Source organism: Mauremys reevesii, linkage group 7 (genome assembly GCF_016161935.1).
Source record: "Mauremys reevesii isolate NIE-2019 linkage group 7, ASM1616193v1, whole genome shotgun sequence".
In the NCBI taxonomy this organism is placed as follows: domain Eukaryota; kingdom Metazoa; phylum Chordata; order Testudines; family Geoemydidae; genus Mauremys; species Mauremys reevesii.
In genome coordinates this window covers 96,619,358-96,647,243 of record NC_052629.1, presented here as the reverse complement: position 1 = coordinate 96,647,243, position 27,886 = coordinate 96,619,358, and the positions used below count along the sequence as shown (strand labels likewise).

Sequence of the window (27,886 nt, the reverse complement as noted above, 5' to 3'; positions counted from 1 at the left end):
TTCGTGAAACGCTGCTCTTCCTGCGAGCTCACCTGGCCCAGCCCTCAGGCCTGGCTCTTTGCTAAACGCAAGCTAAGCCTTGTGCTGCTGCCTGGCCCAGGAAAGAAGATCTGGATCTCCTTCGCCTGTGGGAAGAAGGGGCCCTTCAGGCCCAGCTGCGGAATAACCGCACAGAGACGTCGACGTGGACGGTGCAGAGGGCACGCAGCAATTGGGGCACGACTAGACCGAGCAGTGATGCTGGGGGAAGGGGTGTGGCTCTGTTTCTCACCATAGCTCTGCCCGCGGGGCCAAGTCGATTTCACGCCATCAGAAACGTGCCCCTTTGGGAGTTAGGCAGCCGGCAGATCTTTGCAGCGACACAGGACGGCCTTTTCCAAACCAGCCAGCCCAGATCCTCAGTCCCAGTGGGAGTTAGGTACCTAAACCCCTTTGGGGATCTGGACCCTGGAATCCAGTACTTCAGGATCATCAGGTTAGAATGGGAAAGCAAAGCACAGCTTGCCCACCCGTCCCTGCCGGCAGCCTCACATGCCTCTCTCACTCAGGTGGCCAGGGTTTGAAATCTCCCCCTGCGCTGGGCCGTGGCAAACGTACCCCGATCTGCTCACACTGCTGGCCTGTTTCAAGTTCCCATCAGGCTATTTTCACATGTTCTGCCTCCCTTGGTCGGCAGCCAGTAACAGTTAATGTCCAGCCTGGATCCTCCGCTGGATCTGTCTGGCAACTTCCTTCACATGAAGGGTTAATTGGAGAGGGCTCAGAGAAGAGCCATGAGAAGGACTATAAGACAGATTTTTTTCAATGAGCGACTCGATGAACGCAATCTGTTTAGCTTAACCAAGAGAAGGTGAAGAGGGACTTGACTCCAGACTAGAAGGACCTACAGAAATGTGATAATAAAGGTTTCCTCAATCTAGTGGACAAAGATCTAAAAAGATCCAATGGCTGGAAACTGAAGAGAGACAAATTCAGACTGTGAATCAGGTGCACATTTGAACCAATGAAAGCAATTAACAGTGGGAACAACTGACCAAGGCCTGTGGAGGAGTCTCCATTTCTGGAAATGGTTAAATCAAGACTTGAAGTTTTACTGATAGATCCACTAGTTCTGACAGGAATTAATTCAGGGAAATTCTGTGGCCTGTGGTATACAGGAGGTCAGGCTAGAGTCACTGGATGATCACAATGGTGCTTTCTGGCCTTGAAATCTATGAATCATATGTTGACAGTCCTCAATAGTCCATTCATACCAGGCAATACACCAGCTGCCTACGTGACTCCTTCCCAGTGCCCTGATCCAGGAGAGAAATTAATTCCTGGTGATAAACTGTACATCAAAACAACACCCTGGACACCACACAACAGAAACACTAACCCAGGAACCAATCCCTGCAACAAACCCCGTTGCCAACTCTGTCTGCATATCTATTCAAGGGACACCATCATAGGACCTAACCACATCAGCCACACCATCAGGGGCTCGTTCACCTGCACATCTACCAATGTGATATATTCCATCATGTGCCAGCAATGCCCCTCTGCCATGTACATTGGCCAAACCGGACAGTCTCTATGCAAAAGAATAAACGGACACAAATCTGACATCAGGAATCGTAACACTCAAAAACCAGTAGGAGAGCACTTCAATCTCCCTGGTCACTCAATAACAGACTTAAAAGTGGCCATTCTTCAAAAAAAACCCTTCAAAACCAGACTTCAACAAGAACCTGGAATTAATTTGCAAACTTGCCACCATCAAATTAGGCCTGAATAAAGACTGGGAATGGCTGGGTCACTACAAAAAATAATTTTCCCTCTGTTGATACTCACACCTTCTTGTCAACTGTTGGGAATGGGCCACATCCACCCTAATTGAACTGCCCTCATTAGCACTGACCCCCCACTTGGTAAGGCAACTCCCATCTTTTCATGTACTGTATTTTTATGCCTGTCTACTGTATTTTCCACTCCATGCATCTAATGAAGTGGGTTATAGCCCATGAAAGCTTATGCCCAAATAAATGTGTTAGTCTCTAAGGTGCCACAAGGATTCCTCATTGTTTTTACAGGAAAGACAGTCCCTCTAGCACATACACCATGGGGCTGGCTGACCCATGGCACAGCCAGGATTATTCCAGCACATGGAGAAGAGTATAAATGAGGAACAATGACATCATCACCTCACCTGCCTCTCCCCTCGCCTCTACACAAGGAAATAAGATTTTCTGAAAGACAAAGAAAACTTCACTGGAGGGACTTCGGGAGTGGCTGGTCCTAACTAGAAGGCATCCTAGTTAGCATGAACAGCTGGGAAGTTTTGGGTGAAAGAAATCCTTTTACTTTTAGAATGATTAGCTTGGTAAAGTTTAGGATTTAGGTTTTGCCATTTTATTTCCTTTTGTAATCAATTCTGATAATCTATGCCAACACCACTTAAACTCTTAAAATCTAGCTTTCTGCAGTTAATAAATCTGTTTTTCGTTTAATCCAAACCAATGTGGTTTTGGCTGGCGTGTTTGGGGAATCTACTCAGTTTAGAAAGGCTGGTGCATATCCATTTCCCTTTGATGGAATGGCAAACTAATTTATGAATAGCACAAGCCAGTACATTTCTGGGGTGCAAGGTTGGGCTACGTGGGTGTTGCCCTATATGTAATTCAAGGGTGGCTGGCATAGCACTCTGATCTATGAACATAAGAGCGGCCATACTGGGTCAGACCAAAGGTCCATCTAACCCAGTATCCCGTCTTCTGACTGAGGACAATGCCAGGTGCCCCAGAGGGAATGAACAGAACAGGTAATCATCATGTGATCCATTCCCTTTCGCTCATTCCCAGGCTCTGGCAAACAGAGGCTAGGGACACCCTGCCCATCCTGGCTAATAGCCATTGATAGACCTATCCTCCATGAACTTACCTAGTTCTTTTTTTTTTAACTCTGCCATAGTCTTGGCCTTCACAACATCCTCTGGCAAAGAGTTCCACAGGTTGACTGTACATTGTGTGAAGAAATACTTCCTTTTGTGTGTTTTAAACCTGCTGCCTATTAATTTCATTTGGTTCTTGTGTTATGAGAAGGAGTAAAGGAGTAAATATGTCTGCAGTTAACTTGCATACCAGAATCATAGAATCACAGGACTGGAAGGGACCTCAAGAGGTCATCTAGTCCAGTCCCCAGAGGCTGGAGTGAGTGGCAGAGTTGCAGCTCACACAGCAAAGCAGACTGGAGGACTAAGGGGACACATCTGTCCTAGCGTCAGGACTGCACCCTGGGCGATGTCACATCCCTTCAGTCCCAGTAGGTAACAATACAGAAGCGACTGGGGGAAACCGAGTCAAGCGTATTTTTCAGGAAGATGACACAGACATTTCCCACATCCTTTCATAAAACCAAGGAAATGGCAAACAAAAAATTGCCTGTATTATAGTATCTATCTTATATGTATTATATATATATGTGCAGTATCTTATGTGTATTATAGTAGCACTGAGAGGCCCCAACTGAGAACGGACCCCTGCTGTGCACACGGCAGGAGACAGTCCCTGCCCCAAAGAGCTCACAGCCTAAATAGACAAGACAGAACTGGGATTTCAGTTCTTCTCCCAGCTCTGGGGGGCCAGGTGGGGTGGGCTGGGACTCAGGCCACCTAGGCTCTAGTCCAGTATTTTGAAAAACAACTTCCCAGAGGAGAGGGAGGAAGGAAGGCCCAGTGACTGGGCACTAGCCATGGATGCTGGTGACTTGGGGTCAATTCCCAGCTCTGCCACAGACTCCCCAGTGACCTTAGGCAAATCTCTTCCCCTCGCTAGACCTGAGTTTCTACATTGACAATACGGGAGTGACAACCTCTCTCTCCCAGGGGGATGCAAAGATTGATCTATTGCTTTCTGCGGGGCCATAGCTTCCCAGAACCCCCTCCATTGACTGACCACTCCTCCCTACTCCTACCAGGTGACGGGCTGTAAACACCCTCCATCAGTACCCAGTGACTCTGGTTCTTCACCCTCCGGTTAGATACACAAATTGCTGAATAGCCTCTGAGTCCGATTGAGCCTGGATTAAGTAATGTGCATGCGGTGCTCTGGCACAAGACCCTTCTCATAAACAAACCAGGGAAATGCAACCTAGATGGAGCTACTATGAGGTGGGTGCGTAACTGGTTGGAAAACCGTTCCCAGAGAGTAGTTACCAGTGATTCACAGTCATGCTGGAAGGGCATAACGAGTGGGGTCCCGCAGGGATCAGTTCTGGGTCCAGTTCTGTTCAATATCTTCATCAGTGATTTAGATAATGGCATAGAGCGTACACTTATAAAGTCTGCAGACGATACCAAGCTGGGAGGGGCTGCAAGTGCTTTGGAGGATAGGATTAAAATTCAAAATGATCTGGACAAACTGGAGAAATGGTCTGATTGAGGGCCTCACGGAGGTCAAACCACTTCCTTGGAGCAGCAATAACTCCTCTGCTGCTACCTGCTGAAGCCCTTCGCTCCAGCCCAGGTTCTGCGAAGACTTGGCCTTCCTAGCGCCTCCCTTCCCAAGCCCCTCCCACCTAGGAGCATTCTCCCTTGGCTTCCTTCCCTTGGGCGCTTTCTCCTTTGAGGTTGGTTCTCTCCCCCAAAAGCTGCCATTCCGTTTAGCCCAGCCACCCCCTGCCCCCAGAAGCTTCCTTTTATCATGCCCAGGTTTTTCCCTGCCTAATTAATGGCCTTCCAGTTCCTCAGTGAGTTCATTAGGACCAGGTGAGCCTGAGTTGCCTCATTCCCCCTTGCGTGAGCCACTGATCCCTGGAGAGGGCCAGCTCCCCTCTGGCAGGTGTATTTCAGTCCAGGGGAGTCTGAAGGGTCAGTTCTGTGCCCACAAGGGCCAGCAGGCTGGACAGTGGGTTCCAGCCCTTGGGGTGGGGGGTGCCAGTCAGAAGGTCTGTGCCCTGCAAGTGGCCCAGGGACCCCAGGATTGGGGCAGTGGCAGGACTCCATTCAGGCTCCAGAAGTTTAACACCCCTCCAGGGGATCCAGAGCACAGAAGCTCAGGTTCCCCTCACAACCATCCTAGAGGGTGGCCAGGAAGAGACACTGGCTAGGATCTGTGATAGCATCACTAGCCAGAGCCCTAAGGATTTGGGGGGCAACTGGAAGTGGGAGACACACCCAGCCCTGCCCTCTGTTTAGCACAACCACAACTTCAAGAACCTCTGCAATTGTCTGTGCATCAGACAAGTGGTTGGTGGCCCCACTAACACCCACCAGTGTAACAATCCCCCATTTCCTCTGGGCCTGTCCTCCCACAGACAGTGACATGGTGACGCCCTGGAAGACTGACCTCCCATCGAGAAAGAAGAATAATGGTGGGGGAATAGATGGGATATAGAGCCCATGGCTTGTGGGGGAGAATGGGGGAGGAGGACTGGGGGACAAGAGGAGAAAGTAGGGAATGGGGGCACACATACTGCCCTGGCATGGGGGAGCAGGTACGAGGAGAGGGGGAACTGGGCCACACACACTGCCCCTGGCATGGGGAGGTGGGGGACCCACGTATGGAAGGGGAAGGGGGTGTTACAGCTCTGGTCAGGCTCCCCCTGCCTGCCAGCCGGCCACCAAACTGCTGTGAGGGGCGTGCCAGCCTCTGGATCCCTGGGTGTTTGTAGCCTCCTGGATCCTGAGTGGAGCCCAGGCACTGCCCGGTCTTGGGGTCCCTAGGCACATTCTCACAGCACAGACCTTCCACCTGGGATCCCCTCCAGGAGCTGGAGCCCACAGTCCCTCTGCCTGCTGTAATAGGGTTTTAATCAAATAGTTAAAATACAGGTCAAGGAGCGACTCAGCTTATTGAACTTGACCTTGAAATAGGTTGTTTTCCCCTGCTGAAGGGGAACCAGTCTAGGGTGCTTTGATGGATTTATGAAAAGAATAAGCAAACTGCTCTGGAGCCAAGCAATGGAGCTACCTAAGGCTTTGTCTACACTGCGCACCTTACAACGGTGCGGTTGCGCTGCTACAGCCGTGCCATGGTAGGTACGCAGTGTAGCCGCTCTTTGCTGCCAGGAGAGTTCTCCTGACGACAAAATAAAACCACCCAACGAGGGGAGGTAGCTTTGTCGCCAAGAGAGTATCTCCTGCTGACGACACGCTGTCCACACGCGGTGCTTTTCGTCATTTCAACTTTTGTCGTTCAGGGGGGTGATTTTTCACACCTCTGAATGAGAAAAGTTTTAACAAGGCAAGTGTCAATGTAGACAAGGCTGAAGTCACTTCTAATTTCCCTAAACTGATCCAAATAGAACACAAGGCAATGCAAGGTTACAATTGAAATTCAGTCAGTAAACCAGTGGTTCAATTTCTCTGATTCACCAATCACTACAATGAGTCATTACATCAGTGTAGAAGATGAACGCAAGAATTACTTCAGCACTTCCCAGGAAAGCTAAGGGAGAACAGGAACGCCTTGCTGTGAATCTACTCGACTGGGCTAAGAGGCTGCTAAACACCGACACCGAAGCTGACTCTGGCCTTTGTTTTAAGGAAGTGTAACTCCAAGGACACTGCTACACTTAAAGCCCGGCATTGGCGCAGATGCACGGACGGGCCGCTGTAGCGTGTTGATGAAGCCGCTGTACGCCTAAAGTCTGGTCCCAAAAAAGCTGCTTCAAGCATTTCTCAGTAACACCAACGTGGACATTTGGCCAACCACAGTTACTCAGACCACAATTCAACCATGGCCTGTACAGCATGGACCCTTCAGTCTGCTCTGTCCCAGGACCCAACCCAAGGTGGGAGCCTCCTGGGTACCGCTTAGCTCTCTCAGGAGGCCAGTGGCAGCTGTTTAATAGAGCTCACACCTTCAGTCTGCTCTGTCCCAGAGCTCTCTCAGGAGGCCAGTGGCAGCTGTTTAATAGGCTCACACTTTGCCCAGCCTCTCACCCCGCGGCTCTCTTCTGCTTAACAGACAGAGCACAAAGACCCCAGACCCGACAGGACACAACAAACCTCCTAACCCCAAAGCCTTGTGTGAGCCCCCCACTTCCCTAGGGAGGCCTGGGGGGATCATCTGTGTCCAGGCAGGCAGCTGGAGTCCCCCACCTCATGCAGCCCTACATTCAGGGCTGCTTCTCCTCATGGAGGCTTCTTTCCCAGCATGCCTCCCTTGGCCAGTCTGACCCGCCCGTTCCCTCCTCCTGCCAGGCATCCTGTGGGTCACACCTCAGGTTCCCCATGTGACTCTCTCTACATACCCCTCCCAACCCCTGGCTTCCTTTGCTCTGTGGTTTGGTAACAACTCACAGCCCCTAAACCCCTTCCCCTCAGAGAGGATGGGTACAAGCAGTTTCCCCTAGGATGCCCAGTCATAGGCATAACTATGCTGGGATCAAAGCTAAGAACTCTCCATTGTCCTCAGTGTGGGTAAGACCTGCTCTCTCTCCGGCTGGGAGGGCACAGGGTTACGCATCGGGACAGGCATTCATGGTACAGCAGTTTTCATAAGAGCCACTCCACAATATGAACCAGAATTCATAAGCTGTACAGACAGATCCCTCAAATCCACACGGGGAACAGGGCAAAATTGAGCACGAATAAACCTGACCACAAGTGAGGAAGGTTAGGCTTGATGAGTCATTAAAGAGAGAGTGAAGGAGGGGATACAGCTTGGGGACATACATGTGCTCTGGGATACCACAACCTTTCTGTGGGGACAGCACCATGCCGGGGAAGCCCGGATGGATTCTGTCTGACCCTCACCTCTCTGACTCCGATTGGGATCCAGGCCCTATGGCCACATGTGCAGATTGCGGAGAACATAACAGAGGCCATGGCAGACAACACTGAATGGGCATCACTGGTGACCAGTCTCTCTGTACTCGTCCCTCCCTTGTCCATAAATACTATGGATTTGGGACAAAGGAAAATAGATCAATTGGTGCCCATTGCCCAACTAATAGACGACCAACAGGAAACTGGGGACAATACTATACAGGCGGTGGAGACACCCTGAGGGGATGTACCAGAGGAGGTGAGCTTACACCCCACCCCGTGGATTGTTCTTGGAGCCTAACTTAAATGGTGGTTCAAATGATCACCACCACTGTGGTCTTGGAAACCTGCTGCTGGGTGATAAACTTCAAAAAGGAAGAATGGAAAGACAGGCATGTGTTGCGAATGAAACAAATGCTAATAGGAAAATAAAGACAGAAGCAGGGGAATATAGCTGAGGCCTGGCTTGACGTGAGTATTTAACACCAGAGGGAGGCCTCGTTTCTTGGAAGATACCATTGAGGAGGTAAATGAATCATTAGGCTGAAAACAGAACATTTGTGCTAAATAAGGTCAGCAGACTAACAGACAGAATGTCTGAGCCAGCTAAGATAAGAGGGAGAATATCCAGGGAACTATTTGCTATGAAGTTGAACTAGCTAACCAGGGACAAAATAAGTTAGGAATGTAGAGATGAGGTAAAGAGGAAGTCAAACTGTGGCCAGCACATGCTGCACAGGGATTGGTTCCTGCAACGTAACCAAGCCAATCCAAAAATGTGTGAGGCAATGTATAGTAAATGCAATGAAACGTGTTATGTATATGAATGGAGATGGCTTCTGTGTACCTTTGGAGCTGTGATGTACCCTGCAGCCATTCCCCGTGTTTCAGGCTGATCAACTCACTGTAGCATTGCCCAGTGCCAAATAAAGATACCTGAGTGACAAAGGCTGATGCTGAACTGAGTTCTCGAGAAGCCAAGTGGAGAAAGATTTTTGAAAGGAATCCCAATACCTGGGGGGCTTCTCGTCAGGGGCGGGGCCAACTCCAGGTGTACAACTCTGGGGGATGGTGTGACATAATCCTAGTACAATCTGGACTGTTGAATCGCTGTGCTCCCTAATTCTCCAGCTCAGAGAGTCTTTTACACTGCTGTGCTATGTAAACAGCACGCCACGCCAGGCACTGTTCACACACAGCCACCACCGTGCAAAGACATACCCAACTGAGTTGAATGAATGCTCTCTCAGCTGCTCAAGAACTCCGCAAAGGACAACCACAGCCTTTCACCCCAGAAATGTGCATCTTGTACTGGCCAGTCCACTTACGGGGCAATACAATTGCAGATAAATCTATTGTGCCATCAAAGGGTAATAATTATGCACCAGCGTTGTTGTTTTTAGTGAAATTCCACTTCAGTCAAACACACTGGTTTAGATAAACCACTAAAGAAGTTTATTAATTAGAGAAAGATAGATTTTAAGTGGTTGGTATAAAGATCAGAATTGGTTGTATAAGAAATGAAAGGTAAACGCATTCTACATCCTAAACTTTATCAAGCAAGATTTGCAACAAACAGCTTTTCTCACTGTCCCACATGTTGAAAGCAGTTTTATAGTTCTTAGCACACAGGCTGGATTTCCTTCCCAGTCTGGGCCCAATTTCCCCAGTTCAAAGTCTTTCAGGTATCTCATTGCCATCAGTCAAGATGGGGGAAGACAGGTGCTTAGGGGTCCATTCCAACCCCTTTTTATATCCTGACCATCCTTGCTGAGTGCTGGGGTCAGGCAGCCCCAGGATGTATGTGCTGGAGCAAGTGTCTTTCAGGTGAATAGTAAATCTCTTGTTTACAGCTCCCCAGCCGATGAATAGCTGGTGATGGTCATCTAACACCTGGCTGGGTGTTGGTCATCCCTTTGTTGCCAGTGTGGTGTTTCCCAGACCTATGTGTTTCAGTAACAAATATAGAGCCAAATTGTAGAACTCCACATACAATGTGGACACTCACATTTTAACAGGACAATATTCAGCAGACCAGCACTTTTCTAATGCTACCTCCCCAGGCACACTTTGTATCAGATCATCTCATTAAGATTTGTCATCATTTCGTAAAAGTGGTGACCACAATACTGTAAACTATCACAGATGGGTTTCCCTATTGTCAAGAGGGCCTTTTTCTCCGAGGCAGGGAACCCCCTCAATGGGCAGGGCTCCATCCATCAGCTAACAGGGCTCCTGTTAGGGGATGTTTCTCCATCTGCTGTACATGGGGCTCTCTACTGGGGGCGGGGCTCTCCTAGGACTGGCCACACCCATTTAGACCAGTGGGCCCATCTAGCCTGGCATCACGTCTGTGACAGTGGCCATTGCCAGTTGCTTCAGAGGAAGGTGCAAGAAATGTCCCACCTAATGGGGAATTCTGGGATGGCCTGCCCCACAAAGGCCCTTTTCCCCTGGCTGAATCAAACCCTGAGGGTTTATTTCCTATCTATACTTGGGTCTTATGTAATGTAGGGTGACATTTTTCTACCCCCTCTGGGTGCGGCCATCAGGAGTAGGGCTCCCTCCCCATGTGGGTGGGGCCATCCCAGGGGGTGGGGCTCCCTGCCTATATCTTAGCACCCCATCCCCAGCTCTGGCCATCCTCAGCCATGGCGTTCCCTGCAGCAGTGGCAGGTCCCTGGCTGTGCTTCCTCCTCCTCCTGGGGGTTCCCCTCACTCTGGGGGACTCTGTTGCTGGGGGGCTGCACAATGTGTCAGTGTCAGACCCAGAAGTCCAGCAGGTGGCACAAGTAGCTGTAAAGACCTACAATGACCTCAATAATTGCATGTACTACAGCCAGGGGGAGAAGTTGCTGAGCACCCAGAGACAGGTGAGTGGATGCAGGTGTCACAGGGGGCAGGGGAGGGGAGTAAGTCTGTGGGTGCTGGGGGTGCAGCCCCAAATGAGGGGTCCGGTGGGGCTGGGATCCAGGGGGGCAGAGTTGCAGTAAGGCTGCAGGGTGCGGGTGGACGGGATCTGGTGGAGCTTGGACCTGGGGGGAGGGGAGGTATAGCTGGGACCTGCAGTGGGGGTGGGCAATGAGGCTGGCACCGAGGTGTCCCGCTGCCCCAACACCACTGAAAACCCAGCCCAAGGCTTCCCCAGCTGAGTCCCCCAGTGGGAGGCCCTTTGGCTAACTTTGCCCTTTCCCCTCATTCCCTGCTCCTTGCTCTGTGACACGGGGGATGGGTGCTAATGCCCCAGGGTGCTGGGAGCAAATCCCCTGAGGCCTACAAATAGGGTAATCAGACAGCAAGTGTGAAAAATCGGGACAGGGGTGGAGGGTAATAGGAACCTATATAAGAAAAAGACCCAAAAATCAGGACTGTCCCTATAAAATCAGGACATCTGGTCACCCTACCTGCAAAGGGCTTTGAACCCAGATCATAGCCCGAGTGGGGCAGACTGACACCCTCTCCCCCACCCCCACAACTGCCTTTGCTTAGACACGGCCTAGGAGGCAGTGTGTGACAATGGGGCGGCTCAGAGCTCAGCCCCTCATATTTCCTGGTATTCAGGGGCAGGGGGCGGGGCTCGGGGGGGGGGTCATGCTGGGACTCATCCCCAGGCCGGGCTCCTCAATCTCCCTCCAGGTCATGTCCGGGGTCGTGCTACATCTGACCATGGAGCTGGTGCAGACGCTGTGCAGGAAAAGCCAAGGTGGCATTGTGGACCTCAAGAAGTGCCTCCTGCCACCCCCATCCCAGCAGACGGTGAGAGGATGGGACTGGGCCTATTTGGGGTTCAGTTCCTGGGTTTGGGGCACCAGTTTGGTTTGCCAAGAATTGATTTTCTGTGATGATTATTTAAAGCCATGTCCCCACCAGTGAGATCAAGGTGTGGGGGGTCCCTTCATGCGAGGCACTGGGTGGAGTCCAGACCAGAGAGAGGCTCACATTCACTGTTGCTCTGGCTGCAGGGTCTGGGTTCTGCTCTCTGCAGGGTGCTGCTTTCAAGAGCAAAGGGAATAGAATAGAATAATTGGAGATATACCAATCTCCTAGAACTGGAAGGGACCTTGAAAGGTCATTGAGTCCAGCCCCCTGCCTTCACTAGGCGGGACCAATTTTTGCCCCAGATCCCTAAGCGGCCTCACTCAAGGATTGAGCTCACAACCCTGGGTTTAGCAGGCCAATGCTCAAACCACTGAGCTATCCCTGCCTGCAAACCTTTCCATTGGGTCTAACCTCTGTAAATCTGTATCATCATCATCTGCTCCTAACTAGCAGGGCCCAGCTCTGCCCCAATTCAACACCGCGATGGGGGCGGGAGGCAGCTCAGCCAGAATCTATTGCGAGCCTGATTGCAACCAACCAACCTCTGCTGGCCTTGGAGAAGGTGCAGAAGGCGGGGTGGGGATTTGCTTAGTGTGGTGCAGAGGGAGGTGGCCTGGAGCCCTTTGCTATTCCTGCCCTTGCTGCTTTCCCAGCCCAATCCACCTCCAAGACCAGACGGCTCTTTGTGTATCGAACTGGAGGGTAAATAGCAGGAGTTGCTGGGCACAGAATGGGAGGGAGGTTAAAACCTGGCATTCCCTGAGCTGGGAGATGATTCTGGGGCAGGGGCAAGGATCTGCTGGGTATGGCAGAGTCACAAGGATGGGGAGTGGGGAGGTCACTTACCTGAGACCCAGGGAAGCTGGGTTTTATTCCCTGCTCTGCCAGACTCCCTGTGCGAGCCTGGGCCCGTCGCATCCTCTCTCTGTGCCTTGGTTTCCCCATCTGTAGAATGGGGCTAGTAGCACTGCCCTGCCACCCAGGGTGGGTGTGAGGATAAACACACGAAATACAGGGGTGTAGTCATACCGGACACTGAGCTCAGTTAGCTCTTCAGGTGGTTTTATGCCCCACACATCCACAGCATCTCGCCACTGCACACACAGCAATGACTTTACCGTCACACACCCCACCCACATTTTACCACTGGGGAAACTGAGGCACAGAGACACGTGACTTAACCAAGGTCATGCTGTGAGGCTGGGGGGAAAAGGACAACTGGGTTTTACTGGGAACTCCTCTGAGAGTCACCCTCATTCTAATGTGCTTCATTCCACCCCCAGAAAGTGCGCTGTAACTTCCAGATCTGGTCTCAACCCTGGCTCAGAAGGAGAGAGATCAACTTTCACTGCAATTCTGACTGTCACTGAGCCCCGTGAACACAACATCGGCTCCACTAAAAAGCTTCACAAGAGACAGGCCGGCTCCATCTTGCACTTCTTTTCTCTACTCCCCCAGCGTTATTCCCAGCACGTGGCAGGAGATCAGTGTCTTCAATCCAAACTGGGGTTGGAAATCAACCAATTCCTCTGCTTCCGGGCTGATTTCTAATCCCTGTTTGACAAAACTGGAGCCTCTGGGCTCTTTCTGTTACTGCTGGGTCTTGGACCTGCTTCACTAGCAGCAATAAACCACTTTACTGCAGCATCTCACCATGGTCGGCTCAACGGCTGGTTATTTTTCATTGCCCCATCTGCCTCTTACCCTCCCCCCACACACACTTATGTCCACATTCCCAATTTGCATGGCTCCAAACCCTGTCTTCTCCCTTCCCCCCCACCACTGACCTTGTCCCTCAGTGTCTCCTGTGAGGCTCTGGGCACTTCACACACTCATACAGGAGCCAAGGCTAGGAGCCAGTCACCGAACATTTCCCCCCACCCCGCTGGGATCCGGCGTTTGCAAGCATGACAGACCCAGGCCGTGCGTCCACTCGTGTCAATTTGTCCTGCTGTTACCCCACCGATGGGGCTCAACTGCTGTTAGCCCCTGGTGCAGCCACGCCAATGGGCGCACGCTGGTGTGAACGTCCCCAGTAACTCACTGGAGTCAGTCACTCTAGGACAAGGCTTTTACACTGAGGCTTATGCCCAGTAGCCTGGCATCCAACAGATGAGCTGCAGCAGCGATGGGATAATTTAGAGGGCGGGGGTTCATGGCCGAAAGCCGTCAGCTTTAGATCCAACCCATCCACTCCCTTTCTGAAGCCAAGTACTTGGCCTTGGGCTCTTGTAGCCATGAGTTCCCAAGGATAACGGCACGTGGGGAAAGTATTTCTCCTGGCCCCGTAGATTAAGCATAGCCTAGTGGCGTCCAGTACTACCACTGATGGGTTCAAATCCCTCTGCACTGGTGGGAGGGGGAGTGAAAATTGCTGAACCTTTAAAAGCTCCAAGGGCTGGAAGCTGAACCTAGACAGTAGTAGTCCTGCTACAATTGCTCTGTGGCAAGCCCAGCCTGCCCTTCCTCTCCTGGTGACAAAATGAAACCACCCCCAATGAGGGGCAGAAGCTTCATCACCGGGAGAGCAACTCCCGCACACGAAGCGCTGTCGATACTGGCACTTTTCGTCGCTACAACTTTCGTTGTTCAGGGGGTGGTTTTTTTCACACCCCTGAATGAAAAAAGTTTTAACGAGGAAAGTGCCCATGTAGACAAGGCCCAAGTCACTTCTACGTAACCCTTCTGCCGGGTGGAGCCAGCAGGAACCACGGTGGGGTTCAATATCTAGGGGTTCCTTTCCATCAATCCAACACAGAACCAGCTCGAGCCCCCACCCAGGAACCTGGGATAGTTACACACCACCTCTGGCCACCTCTGAGAGGCAGTACTTCCCCTCACGCAAGCACCGAGTCTGAGTGTAGAAAAGAAACTTTTAATAAAAGGAGGGAAGTTGCTTGGTGTTAATTTGGGAAAACACCGCAAACAGGGCTCATAAACCTAAATCATGAGTAAAAGACCCGCCCCCGAGCAGGTTGAGCAGTGTCCTTTTCCCTCAGGTTCTTAAGTCCAGCAGCTCAAACGTCCCTTTAACGTGCCTGTCCCTACTCTGCACCCCACTCACAGTTGCTGTCCTTGGTCAGTGCAGACCCAGAGTTCAGAGGTGCCTCTGCAGAGTTCACCTCCCACCCAGGGTCTAGGTAGGGTAAGGAGGCACCTTACTTGCTCCGCTGTTCGAGCCCTCGCTCACTGCCCCTCTCTGCCAGCCGCCCTGCTGGCTCCTCATTGCACCCTCTCGCTGCCCTGCCAAGCGCTGCTCCTCACCACCTGGCCACCCTGCCGGCCATGGTTCCTCACCAGCCACTCAGTCTGCTTACCAGCCACTCATTCACCAGCTGTCAGTCACCTTCTGCTGCCACCTGCCTCTCTCATGTGACCTCTACACATCAGTGTCTTAGCCCTGGTCTACACTACGAGTTTAGGTTGAATTTAGTAGCGTTAGATCGATTTAACCCTGCACCCATCCACACAACAAAGCCATTTTTTGTTGACTTAAAGGGCTCTTAAAATCGATTTCGGTACTTCTCCTTGACGAGGGGATTAGCGCTGAAATCGACCTTGCTGGGTCAAATTTGGGGTAGTGTGGACGCAATTCAATGGTATTGGCCTCCGGGAGCTATCCCAGAGTGCTCCATTGTGACCACTCTGGCCAGCACTCTCAACTCAGATGCACTGGCCAGGTAGACATGAAAAGCCCCACAAACTTTTGAATGTCATTTCCTGTTTGGCCAGCGTGGTGAGCTCATCAGCACAAGTGACCATGCAGTCCCAGAATCGCAAAAGAGCTCCAGCATGGACCGAATGGCAGGGCCGGCGCTTCCATTTAGGCAACCTAGGCAGTCGCCTAGGGCGCCAGGATTTGTGTGGGGGGGGGCAGCATTTTGCCGGGAGGGCAGCAGGCGGCTCCGGTGGACCTCCTGCAGGCGTGCCTGCGGAGGGTCTGCTGGTCCCGCGGCTCCGGTGGAGCATCCGCAGGCACGCCTGCGGCAGGTCCACCGGAGCCCCCGGACCAGCGGACCCTCCGCAGGAACGCCTGCGGCAGGTCCACCGGAGCCCCGGGACCAGCGGCGAAATGGGTAGAGCCGGCCCTGCGCCTAGGGCGCCAAAAACCCTGGTGCCGCTCCTGCTGAACGGGTGGTACTGGATCCGATCGCTGTATGGGGAGAGGAATCCATGCTATCAGAACTGCATTCCAAAAGACGAAATGCTCAAATATTTGAAAAAATCTCTAAGGGCATGAAGGACAGAGGCTGTAAGAGGGACCCGCAGCAGTGCCGCATGAACTTAAGGAGCTCAGGCAAGCCTACCAAAGAACCAGAGAGGCAAATGGCCGCTCTGGGTCAGAGCCCGACATGTCACTTCTATGATGAGCTACATGCCATTCTAGGGGGTGCCCCTACAACTACCCCACCCCTGTGCATGGACTCCATCAATGGATTCTCATGCAATAGGGATGCGGATTTTTGGGACGAGGAAGATGACGATGAGGAGAAGGTTGAAGATAGTACACAGCAAGCAAGCGGAGAAACCGTTTTCCCTGACAGCCAGGAACTGTTTATCACCCTGGAGCCAGTACCCTCCCAACCCACCCAAGATGGGCTCCTAGATCTTGAAGGCGGAGAAGGGACCTCTGGTGAGTGTACCTTTGTAAATATAATACATGGTTTAAAAGCAAGCATGTTTAATGATGAATTTGCCCTGAAGACTTGGGATGCATTCGCGGCCAGTACAGCTACTGGAAAAGTCTGTTAACGTGTCTGGGGATGGAGCGGAAATCCTCCAGGGACATCTCAATGAAGCTCTCCTGGATGTACTCCCAAAGCCTTTGCAAAAGGTTTCTGAGGAGGGCAGCCTTCTTCCGTCCTCCATGGTAGGACACTTTACCACACCAGGCCAGTAGCACAGTCTGGACTCATTGCATAACAAAGCATGGCAGCGTGTGGTCCCGGTGTTTGCTGGCATTCAAGCAACATCCGTTCTTTATCTCTCTGTGTTATCCTCAGGAGAGTGATATCATTAATGGTCACCTGGTTGAAATAGGGGACTTTTATTAAGGGGTCATTCAGAGGTGGCCATTCCTGCCGGGCTGTTTGCCTGTGGCTGAACAGAAATCATCCCCGCTGTTAGCCACGTGGTAGGGGGAGGGGTGAAGCGATCATCCCAAAGAATTGGGTGTGTGTGGGGGGTGTGGTTTAGTTGGGTTTGTGCTGCACGTTAACCCAAAAACTGCAGCCCCTCCTTTTAAATGGCCAACCCAATGGGTACTTGGTATGGGAAATGAGGGGGCTGCTGTTTGAAACCATTCCCACGTTATGAAGGTTAAGCAGCCAAAAGACTGTGGCTTACCATGTCCGCCTGCAAGCTGAATTCTGTTGCCCGCCGGCCCTGCGTGTGTGATCTCTCACACCAAACTGGTAGGCCCTCAATATAAGAGGCAAAATGTGACCTTGTAAAGAAAGCACACGTGCTATGTAATGTTAACAGCTTGGTTCACCGTGAAAGCGTCTACCCATTGTTCTCTAAAATGTGTCTTTTTAAATACTGCTCTCCCTTTTTTTCCCTCCCGCAGCTGCAAATGTTTCAACACGCCCCATATCATCTCTGTCCTAGAGGCTAGCGAAGATTAGAAGGTGAAAAAAATGCACTCACGATGAAATGTTCTCTGAGCTCATGCAGTCCTCCCACACTGAACGAGCCCAGCAGAATGCATGGAGGCAGACACTGTCAGAGTGCAGGAAAGCACAAAATGAACGCGAGGACAGGCGGCGGGATCAAGATGATAGGTGGCATCAGCATGATGAAAGGAGGCAGGAAGCAATGCTCAGGCTATTGGAGGATCAAACTGATATTCTCCGGCGTATTGTTGAGGTGAAGGAAAGGCAGCAGGAACAGGAGCACAGACCACCACTGCAGCCCCTGTGTAACCAACCACCCTCCTCACAGAGTTCCATAGCTTCCTCACCCAGACGCCCAAGAACGCGGTGGGGGGGCCTCCGGCCACCCAACCACTCCACGCCAGAGGACTGCCAAGCAACAGAAAGCTGGCATTCAATAAGTTTTGAAGTGCAGTGTGGCCTTGTCCTTCCCCTCCCCCACCCCTCCCAGACTACCTTGGCAGTTATCCCCCCATTTGTGTGATGAATAAAGAATGCATGAATTTGAAACAACAAATGGTGGGGAGGGCAGTTGGCTTGCAGGGAAGTAGCGTGAACCAAGGGGGCGCGTTTTCATCAAGGAGAAACAAACAGAACTTTCACACCCGGCCAGTCATGAAACTGGTTTTCAAAGCTTCTCTGATGCTCAGAGCACCCTGCTGTGCTCTTCTAACCACCCTGGCATCTGGCTGCATGTAATCAGTGGCCAGGTAATTTGCCTCAACCTCCCACCCCACCATAAACGTCTCCCCCTTACTCTCACAGATATTGTGGAGCACACTGCAAGCAGTAATAACGATGGAAATATTGGTTTCATTGAGGTCTAACTGAGTCAGTAAACTGCGCCAGCGCACTTTCAAACGTCCAAAAGCACATTCTACCACCATTCTGCACTTTCTCAGCCTATAGTTGAACAGCTCCTGACTACTGTCCAGGCTGCCTATGTATGGCTTCATAAGCCATGGCATTAAGGGGTAGGCTGGGTCCCCAAGGATAACTATAGGCATTTCAACATCCCCAATGGTTATTTTCTGGTCTGGAAAGTAAGTCCCTTGCTGCAGCCGTTCACACAGACCAGAATTCCTAAAGATGCAAGCGTCATGTACCTTTCCCAGCCATCCCACATTGATGTTGGTGAAACATCCCTTGTGATCCACCAGTGCTTGCAGCACCATTGAAAGGTACCCCTTGCAGTTTATGTGCCTTGGTGCTCCAGTCCCAAGATAGGGATATGCGTTCCGTCTATCGCCCCACCACAGTTAGGGAATCCCATTGCAGCAAAGCCATCCACTATGACCTGCACATTTCCCAGAGTCACTACCCTTGATATCAGCAGCTCAGTGATCACATTGGCTACTTGGATCAGAGCAGAACCCACAGTAGATTTGCCCACTCTAAATTGATTCCCAACTGACCGGTAGCTGTCTGGCATTGCAAGCTTCCACAGGGCTATCGCCACTCGCTTCTCAACTGTGAGGGCTGCTCTGATCTTGGTATTCTTGCGCTTCAGGCTGGGGGAAAGCAAGTCACAAAGTTCCATGAAAGTGCCCTTACGCATGTGAAAGTTTCACAGCCACTGGGAATCACCCTAGACCTGCAACACTATGTGATCCCACCAGTCTGTGCTTGTTTCCCAGGCCAGAATCAGCGTTCCACAGCGTGAACCTGCCCCATTACCACTATGATGTCCAAATTGCCAGGGCCCGTGCTTTGAGAGAAGTCTGTGTCCATGTCCTCATCACTATCATCACCGCGCTGTCATTGCCTCCTCGCCTGCCTTTGAAATTTCTGGTGCTGCATATACTGCAGGATAATGTGCGAGGTGTTTACGGTGCTCATAACTGCCATGGTGATCTGAGCAGGCTCCATGCTTGCCATGGTATGGCGTCTGTGCGGAAAAAAGGCCAGAAACGATTGTCTGCCGTTGATCTCATGGAGGGAGGGGTGACTGACGACATGGCTTACAGGGAATTAAACTCAAGAAAGGGGGCAGGTTTGCATCAAGGAGAAACACACACAACTGTCACACCAAAGCCTGGCCAGTCATCAAACTGGTTTTCAAAGCCTCTGTGATGCGCAGCGCGCCTTGCTGTGCTCTCCTAATCTAATCACAAACAGCCAAGTCAGCAAACAGCGCCAGAGAGCTTTTAAATGTCCAACGGCACATTCTACCACCATTCTACACTTGCTCAGCCTATAGTTGAACTGCTCCTTACTACTGTCCAGGCTTCATGAGCCATGGGAGCAAGGGGTAGGCTGGGGTAGGTGCGACTGCGTGGTGCTACCGGCTGGGAGAGCAACCTGAGGCAAAAGCCTCCAGCTCGCATGATATTCCAGGCAGGACTGAATCTCCATTAGAAACTTAAAGAAGAGAATGACCGGGAGTCACTCCCATTTATGTCCAGGCGCCCCTGACCTACCTCACCACGAGACGACGACAATGATTAGCAATCGTACTGCACCTTCTGCCACCGCAAAGGCAAGGCAAGGAGATGCTGCTGTGTATCAATACAGTACCGCGTCTGCCAGCAGCACCCAGGAGACGTATGGTGACGGCAAGCTGAGTGGGCTCCATGCTTGCCGTGGTATATCGTCTGCACTGGTAATCCAGGAAACAAAATGAGAAATGATTGTTTGCCGTTGCTTTCACGGAGGGAGGGAGGGAAGTGGGCCTGACAACATGTACCCAGAACCACCCGCAACAATGTTTTTGCCCCATCAGGCATAGGGAGCTCAACCCAGAATTCCAATGAGCGGCAGAGACTGCGGGAACTGTGGGAGAGCTACCCACAGTGCAATGCTCCAAAAGTCAACGCTACCCACAGTGCAATGCTCCAAAAGTCAACGCTAGCCTCGGTACTGTAGATGCACTCCGCCGACTTAATGCGCTTAGTGGGGACACAGACAATTGACTGTATAAAATTGATTTCTAAAAAATCAACTTCTATAAAATCAACCTAATTTCATAGTGTAGACATACTCTGAGTAATTTTCACATCTTTGCAGGCTGGGAAAAAGCACTGCCCCATCTCAAAGTGATTGCAGCTCTCAGTAATATTTAGCTCTTAGCAAGCTGGACAGTCCCACCACAACTGATTTCAGCTCTGATTGAGCATTTAAAACAACAAAGAGGCTCCTAATTAAGCCTATTTAGCTCTTTCTTTGAGCAGTAAAGGGAAGGAATGGGTTAAACCAGTCTGGGGAAGAACCTCTGGAACCAGTTTACACCTTCTGCCAAAACAGCTCTTCTCATCCCTCTTACATTCATAAGGCTCTGGCATTTGAGCCCCTGGCTTACTGAGGTCCTTTCAGCTGAGGGTGACCCCTTCATTTGGGACAGGTTAAGCAGTCCTGTTTCCCTGTATTCATACAATAATGCCAACAACATTGGTAACAGCATTTCACTCCCCCTGCGCTTGGCACTAAAGTGATTTGTATGGCAACACCAGCCAAAGTTGATTATTTTGGGCAACGCCGCTCTATCTGCTGGCTATCTATGCAGAATGGGTGTGTTCATGTAAACAGTTTGCTCCGGAACTTTCTCCCTCTCCCAGCCAGCTGTCAGGGGAGAATTCATTCAGCTCATTTAGATCCTGCTTACATCTAATTTCCCTAAACTGATCCCTCCGAATAGAACACATGGCGATGCAAGGTTACAACTGTAATTCAGTCAGCAAACCAGTGATTCAATTTCTCTAGATCATCAATCACTACAATGAGTCATGGCATCAGTGTAGAAGGTAACCACAACAATTACTTCAGCACTTCCCAGGAAAACTAAGGGAGAACAGGAACGTCTTGCTGTGAATCTACTCGACTGGGCTAAACACCGACGCCCCGCGTCTGGCCTTTGTTTTAAGGAAGGGTAGCTCCAAGGGCAGGGCTACAGTTAAAGCCCAGCATTGGCGCAGATGCACGGATGTAGTTGCACAGCTGAAGCACTTTAGTGAAGTCGCTGTACGCCTAAGGCCTGGTCTACCCTAAAATGGTAGGTCAACCCAGCTATATCGCTGAGGGGTGTGAAAAATCCACACTCTTGAGCAGCATAGTGAAGCCAACCTCACCCCCAGTTTAGACCACCCTAGATCAACAGGAGAATTCTTCCATCCACCTAGCTACTGCCTCTCAGGGAGCTGGATTACCTATGCCAATGGAAGAACCCCTCCCGTTGGCGTAGGTAGTGTCTACACTGAAGCGCTGCAGTGGCGCAGCTATGCTGCTGTTGTGTTTTAAGTATAGACATAGCCTTAGTTCTGGTCTACACTGCAAACCTAGCTCGGTATAACTACTGAAAACTCCACACTCCTGAGCGACGTAGTTACACCAACCTAATCCCCGTGTAGACAGTGCTATGTCAGCAAGACCCATCAACATAGGTACTGCCTCTCGGGGAGGTGATTAACGATGCCAACGGGAGAGCTCTCTCCGCTCGGCATAGGAGCATCTTCATTATAATGCTGCACTGGAGCAGCTGCATCAGCGCAGTTGCACCGATGCAGCATTTTAAGTGCAGACCTGCCCTTAGTTGTAGCTTCAGGCTGCGTTTAGCTGATGGTCAGATTTCTTCACATCTACTCTGGATGGTTGGCCCAGGGAAGGGCTTCAGGGGCAACTGGTGTGAGAAAGTCCCCCCTTTCCTTCCACAAGGTTAACACCTTTTGTGGGCATCTCTGTCCCCTTGCTCCACCTTAGGGACCGCCCTGGTCCAATTAGAGATTCAGTGTTGCTAACTCATGATAATTATTGTTTTCCTTAAAGCCCCAGTTCCAGGAGTCAAGTGGTGATGTGATGACTTCACCTTCATTCTTAAAGAAAAATAAGTTTCTAGCTCTCATGGCTGTATCAAAAGTGTCAAAATGTGCCCCCCATGCACCCAAAAACAGAAGGCAAATAAAAAGAACCCCAAATTGATTGGCTTTAAAATCATGAGATTATGTAAAACAATCTCATGATTTTGGGTGAGCCTGGCTCATGAGTTTTAGGGTTGGCAATACTGGTGATTCCAGCATGTTGACTCGAGCTCATCTGCACCAGTAAATTGGTATTTCAATCTGAGGTCATAGAAGATTCCAGTCTGAGGGGGACATTTTTGTGCAAAACCCTTTGGTGATCACACAGAGACACTGTCTTTGTAAGCGGGACATGTGAGCGGCCCACATGAGGAGGACTATGTAACACACTTCTGCTTAAGCCGGACATAAGTGTCTTAATGCTCTGCATGTCCTGAATGCCCATCAGCATTACACGACTGGTCCTTTCAGCACAGCCTCATGACAGTGAGTTACTGACACTGGGTGTGTACGTGAAAAGGTGGGGACAGTGACCTCAGCCTAACAACCTTTTGCCCTGCATCCCAAAAAGCTGCTTCAAGCATTTCTCAGTAACACCGACGTGGACATTTGGCCAACCACAGTTACTCAGGCCACAATTCAACTATGGCCTGTACAGCACGAACCCTTCAGTCTGCTCTGTCCCACGACCCAACCCAAGGTGGGATCCTCCCGGGTACCACTTAGCTCTCTCAGGAGGCCCATGGCAGCTATTTAACAGGCGCACACTTTGCCCAGCCTCTCACCCTGTGGCTCTCTTCTGCTTAACAGACAGAGCACAAAGACCCCAGACCCGACAGGACACAACAAACCTCCTAACCCCAAAGCCTTGTGTGAGCCCCCCACTTCCCTGGGGAGGCCTTGGGGGATCATCTGTGTCCAGGCAGGCAGCTGGAGTCCCCCGCCTCATGCAGCCCTACATTCAGGGCTGCTTCTCCTCATGGAGGCTTCTTCCCCAGCATGCCTCCCTTGGCCAGTCTGACCCACCCGTTCCCTCCTCCTGCCAGGCATCCTGTGGGTCACACCTCAGGTTCCCCATGTGACTCTCTCTACATACCCCTCCCAACCCCTGGCTTCCTTTGCTCTGTGGTTTGGTAACAACTCACAGCCCCTAAATCCCCTCCCCTCAGAGAGGATGGGTACAAGCAGTTTCCTCTAGGATGCCCAGTCATTAGCATAACTATGCTGGGATCAAAGTTAAGAACTCTCCATTGTCCTCAGCGTGGGTAAGACCTGCTCTCTCTCCGGCTGGGAGGGCACAGGGTTACGCATTGGGACAGGCATTCATGGTACAGCAGTTTTCTTAAGAGCAACTCCACAATATGAACCAGAATTCATAAGCTGTACAGACAGATCCCTCAAATCCGCATGAGGAACGGGGTGAAATTGGGCACAAATTAACCTGACCACAAGTGAGGGAGGTTAGGCTTGATGAGTCATTAAAGAGAGAGTGAAGGAGGGGATACAGCTTGGGGACATAGCATGTGCTCTGGGATACCACAACCTTTCTGTGGTGACACTACCATGCTGGGGGAACCTGGATGGATTCTGTCTGACCCTCACCTCTCTGACTCCGATTGGGATCCAGGCCCTATGGCCACATGTGCAGATTGCGGAGAACATAACAGAGGCCATGGCAGACAACACTGAATGGGCATCACTGGTGACCAGTCTCTCTGTACCCGTCCCTCCCTTGTCCATAAATACTATGGATTTGGGACAAAGGAAAATTGCCCATTGCCCAACTACTAGCTGACCAACAGGGGAATGTAGCTTGGGTGACCAGATGTCCCAGTTTTATAGGGACAGTCCTGATTTTTCGGTCTTTTCTTATATAGGCTCGTAATCCCCACCCCCGTCCTGATTTTTCACACTTGCTGTTTGGTCGCTCTAAATGTAGCTGAGGCCAGGCCTCTTTCTCTGAGGCAGGGACCCCCCTCCAGGTGGCAAGGCTCCCCCCGGCAGCTAGCAAGGCTCCCTGTTAGGGGATGTGTCTCCATCTGCTGTACGTGGGGCTCTCTACTGGGGGCGGGGCTCTCCTAGGACTGGCCACACCCATTTAGACCAGTGGGCCCATCTAGCCTGGCATCACGTCTGTGACAGTCGCCATTGCCTGGTGCTTCAGAGGAAGGTGCAAGAAATGTCCCACCTAATGGGGAATTCTGGGATGGCCTGCCCCACAAAGGCCCTTTTCCCCTGGCTGAATCAAGCCCTGAGGGTTTATTTCCCATCTATACTTGGGTCTTATGTAATGTTGGGTGAAATTTTTCTACCCCCTCTGGGTGCGGCCATCAGGATTAGGGCTCCCTCCCCATGTGGGTGGGGCCATCCCAGAGGGTGGGGCTCCCTGCCTATATCTTAGCACCCCATCCCCAGCTCTGGCCATTCTCAGCCATGGCGTTCCCTGCAGCAGTGGCAGGCCCCTGGCTGTGCTTCCTCCTCCTCCTGGGGGTTCCCCTCACTCTGGGGGACTCTGTTGCTGGGGGGCTGCGCAATGTGTCAGTGTCAGACCCAGAAGTCCAGCAGGCGGCGCACGCAGCCGAACAGACCTACAACCAGCGCAGTAAGAGCCCCTACTACTGCCGGGGGCTGCAGGTGCTGAGCGCCCAGAGACAGGTGAGTGGATGCAGGTGTCACAGGGGGCAGGGGAAGGGAGTAAGTCTGTGGGTGCTGGGGGTGCAGCCCCAAATGAGGGGTCTGGTGGGGCTGGGATCCAGGGGGGCAGAGTTGCAGTAAGGCTGCAGGGTGCGGGTGGACGGTATCTGGTGGCGCTTGGACCTGGGGGGAGGGGAGGTATAGCTGGGACCCGCAGTGGGGGTGGGCAATGAGGCTGGCACCTAGGTGTCCCACTGCCCCAACACCACTGAAAACCCAGCCCAAGGCTTCCCCAGCTGAGTCCCCCAGTGGGAGGCCCTTTGGCTAACTTTGCCCTTTCCCCTCATTCCCTGCTCCTTGCTCTGTGATACGGGGGATGGGCGCTAATGCCCCAGGGCGCTGGGAGCAAATCCTCTGAAGCCTGCAAAGGGCTTTGAACCCAGATCATAGCCATAGTGGGACAGACTGACCCCTTGTCCCCCCACAACTGCGTTTGCTTGGACACGGTCTAGGAGGCAGCATGTGGCAATGGGGAGGCTCAGAGCTCAGCCCCTCATATTCCCTGGTGTTCAGGGGCAGGGGCAGGGCTCGTGCTGGGACTCATCCCCAGGCCGGGCTGCCCAATTTCCTGGCAGGTTGTGTCTGGGCTCATGCTACATCTGACCATGGAACTGGTCGAGACACTGTGCAAGAAAAACCAGGATGGCGTTGTGGAGCTCGAGAAGTGCCTCCTGCCGCCCCCGTCCCAGCAGAAGGTGAGAGGACGGGACTAGGCCTATTCGGGGTTCAGCTCCTGGGTTTGGGGCACCAGTTTGGTTTGCCAATAATTGATTTTCTGAGTGAGATTGGGGTGGGGAGTCCCCTCATGCCGGGCACTGGGTGGAGCCCAGCTGAGGGACACTCCCCATGATAAAGCCCTTCCCATCTAACTGGACAAGCAGTGGGAAGGGGAAGAGGGGCCCAGATGAGGGAGGGGCTCACACTCACTGTTGCTCTGGCTGCAGGGTCCGGGTTCCGCTCTCTGCAGGGTGCTGCTTTCGAGAGCAAAGGGAAACGTTTCCATTGGGTCTAAACCCTGTATAACTGTATCATCATCATCCGCTCCTAACTAGCGGGGCCCAGCCCTGCCCCAATTCCACACTGCGCTGGGGGCGGGAGGCAGCTCAGCCAGAATCTATTGCGAGCCTGATTGCAACCAACCAACCTCTGCTGGCCTTGGAGAAGGTGCAGAAGGCGGGGTGGGGATTTGCTTAGTGTGGTGCAGAGGGAGGTGGCCTGGAGCCCTTTGCTATTCCTGCCCTTGCTGCTTTCCCAGCCCAATCCACCTCCAAGACCAGCCGGCTCTTTGTGTATCGAACTGGAGGGTAAATAGCAGGAGTTGCTGGGCACAGAATGGGAGGGAGGTTAAAACCTGGCATTGCCTGAGCTGGGAGATGATTCTGGAGCAGGGGCAAGGAACTGCTGGGCATGGCAGAGTCAAAAGGATGGCGAGTGGGGAGGTCACTTACCTGAGGCCCTGGGAAGCTGGGTTTTAGTTCCTGCTCTGCCAGACTTCCTGTGCAAGCCTGGGCCAGTCGCTTCCCCTCTCTGTGCCTTGGTTTCTCCATCTGTAGAATGGGGTTAGTAGCACTGCCCTTCCGCCCAGGGTGGGTGTGAGGGTAAACACACGAAATACAGGACATACTGGATACTGAGCTCAGTTAGCTCTTCAGGTGGTTTTATGCCCCACAAATCCGCAGCATCTCACCACTGCACACACAGCAATGACTTTACCATCACACGCCCCACCCACATTTTACCAGTGGGGAAACTGAGGCACAGAGACATGTGACTTAACCAAGGTCATGTTGTGACGCTGGGGGGAAGAGGACAGCTAGGTTTTACTGGGAACCCCTCTGCGAGTCACCCCCATTCTAATGTGCTTCATTCCACCCCTAGAAAGTGCGCTGTAACTTCCAGATCTGGTCTCAGCTCTGGCTCAAGAGGACACAGATAGAGCAGCAATGCAACTCGGTCGGTCACTGAGCCCTGCTCTGGCTCACGCTGAGATGACCATGAGCCAAAACGTCTGCTCCACCATCAAAGCTTTGCAGGGGACAGGCCGTCTCCATCTTGCACTTCTTTTCTCTACTCCCCCAGCCTTATTCCCAGCACGTGGCAGGAGATCAGTGTCTTGAATCCAAACTTGGGTTGGAAATCAACCAATTCCTCTGCTTCTGGGCTGATTTCTAATCCATTTAATGACAAAACTGGAGCCTCTGGGCTCTTTCTGTTACCACTGGGTCTTGGACCTGCTTCACTAGCAGCAATAAACCACTTTACTGCAGCATCTCACCATGGTAAGCTCAACGGCTGGTTATTTTTCATTGCCCCATCTGCCTCTTACTCTCCCCATACACACTTATGTCCACATTCCCAATCTGCATGGCTCCAAACCCTGTCCTCTCCCCTCCGCCCCGCCACTGGCCTTGTCCCTCAGTGTCTCCTGTGAGGCTCTGGGCACTTCACACACTCACACAGGGGCCACGGCTAGGAGCCAGTCACCAAACATTTCCCCCCACCCCGCTGGGATCCGGCGTTTGCAAGCACAACAGACCCAGGCCGTGCGCCCAACTCATGTCAATTTGCCCTGCTGTTACCCCACTGATGGGGCTCGACTGATGTGAGCCCCTGGTGCAGCAGCGCCAATGGGCACGCGCTGGTGTGAACGTCCCCAGTAACTCACTGGAGTCAGTCACTCTAGGGCAAGGCATTTACACGGAGGTTTGCGCCCAGTAGCCTGTCATCAGCAGTTGCTTTGTAGACATTTGCAAAAGATGCAGCAGTGATGGGATAATTTAGAGGTTGGGGGTTTGTGGCCCAAAGCCGTCAGCTTTAGATCCAACCCACTTCAAAATGTGTTAAATCTCCTGGAACTCGCATGTTCTAGTTACCCACAGAACCATCCACTCCCTTTCTGAATCCAAGTACTTGAACTTGGGATCTTGTAGCCATGAGTTCCCAAGGATAACGGCACGTGGGGAAAGTATTTCTCCTGGCCCCGTAGATTAAGCATAGCCTAGTGGCATCCAGTACTACCACTGATGGGTTCAAATCCCTCTGCACTGGTGGGAGGGGGCGTGAAAATTGCTGAACCTTTAAAAGCTCCAAGGGCTGGAAGCTGAACCTAGACAAAACTCAGACTGGAAATAATTTTTAGTAGTGGAGGGAATTAACTAGAGGAACAACTTCCCAGGGGG

The 27,886-nt window shown here is 51.9% G+C and overlaps 1 protein-coding gene and 1 pseudogene across 1 annotated transcript; both read left to right on the top strand.

The window, feature by feature from the left end:
• Positions 1-7,336: 7,336 nt before the first annotated feature.
• On the top strand, positions 7,337-13,221 carry LOC120369060 (annotated as a pseudogene).
• A 7,709-nt stretch (positions 13,222-20,930) lies between these two features.
• LOC120369274 (cystatin-like) lies at positions 20,931-27,079 on the top strand. Its single transcript, XM_039482382.1, has 4 exons — positions 20,931-20,963; positions 24,463-24,668; positions 25,283-25,402; positions 26,586-27,079. Exons 1-4 carry the CDS (start codon positions 20,939-20,941, stop codon positions 26,670-26,672), a joined length of 438 nt encoding a protein of 145 aa, XP_039338316.1. The 5' UTR covers positions 20,931-20,938; the 3' UTR covers positions 26,673-27,079.
• The last annotated feature ends 807 nt before the right edge of the window (positions 27,080-27,886 follow it).

Excerpts from the sequence above, each read along its gene's own strand:
- LOC120369274 (XM_039482382.1), top strand. The coding sequence starts at position 20,939 with ATGAGTCATGGCATCAGTGTAGAAG. Across the intron at positions 24,669-25,282 it reads TGCTGAGCGCCCAGAGACAG|GTTGTGTCTGGGCTCATGCT; the intron begins GTGAGTGGATGC and ends ATTTCCTGGCAG. Across the intron at positions 25,403-26,585 it reads CGCCCCCGTCCCAGCAGAAG|AAAGTGCGCTGTAACTTCCA; the intron begins GTGAGAGGACGG and ends TTCCACCCCTAG.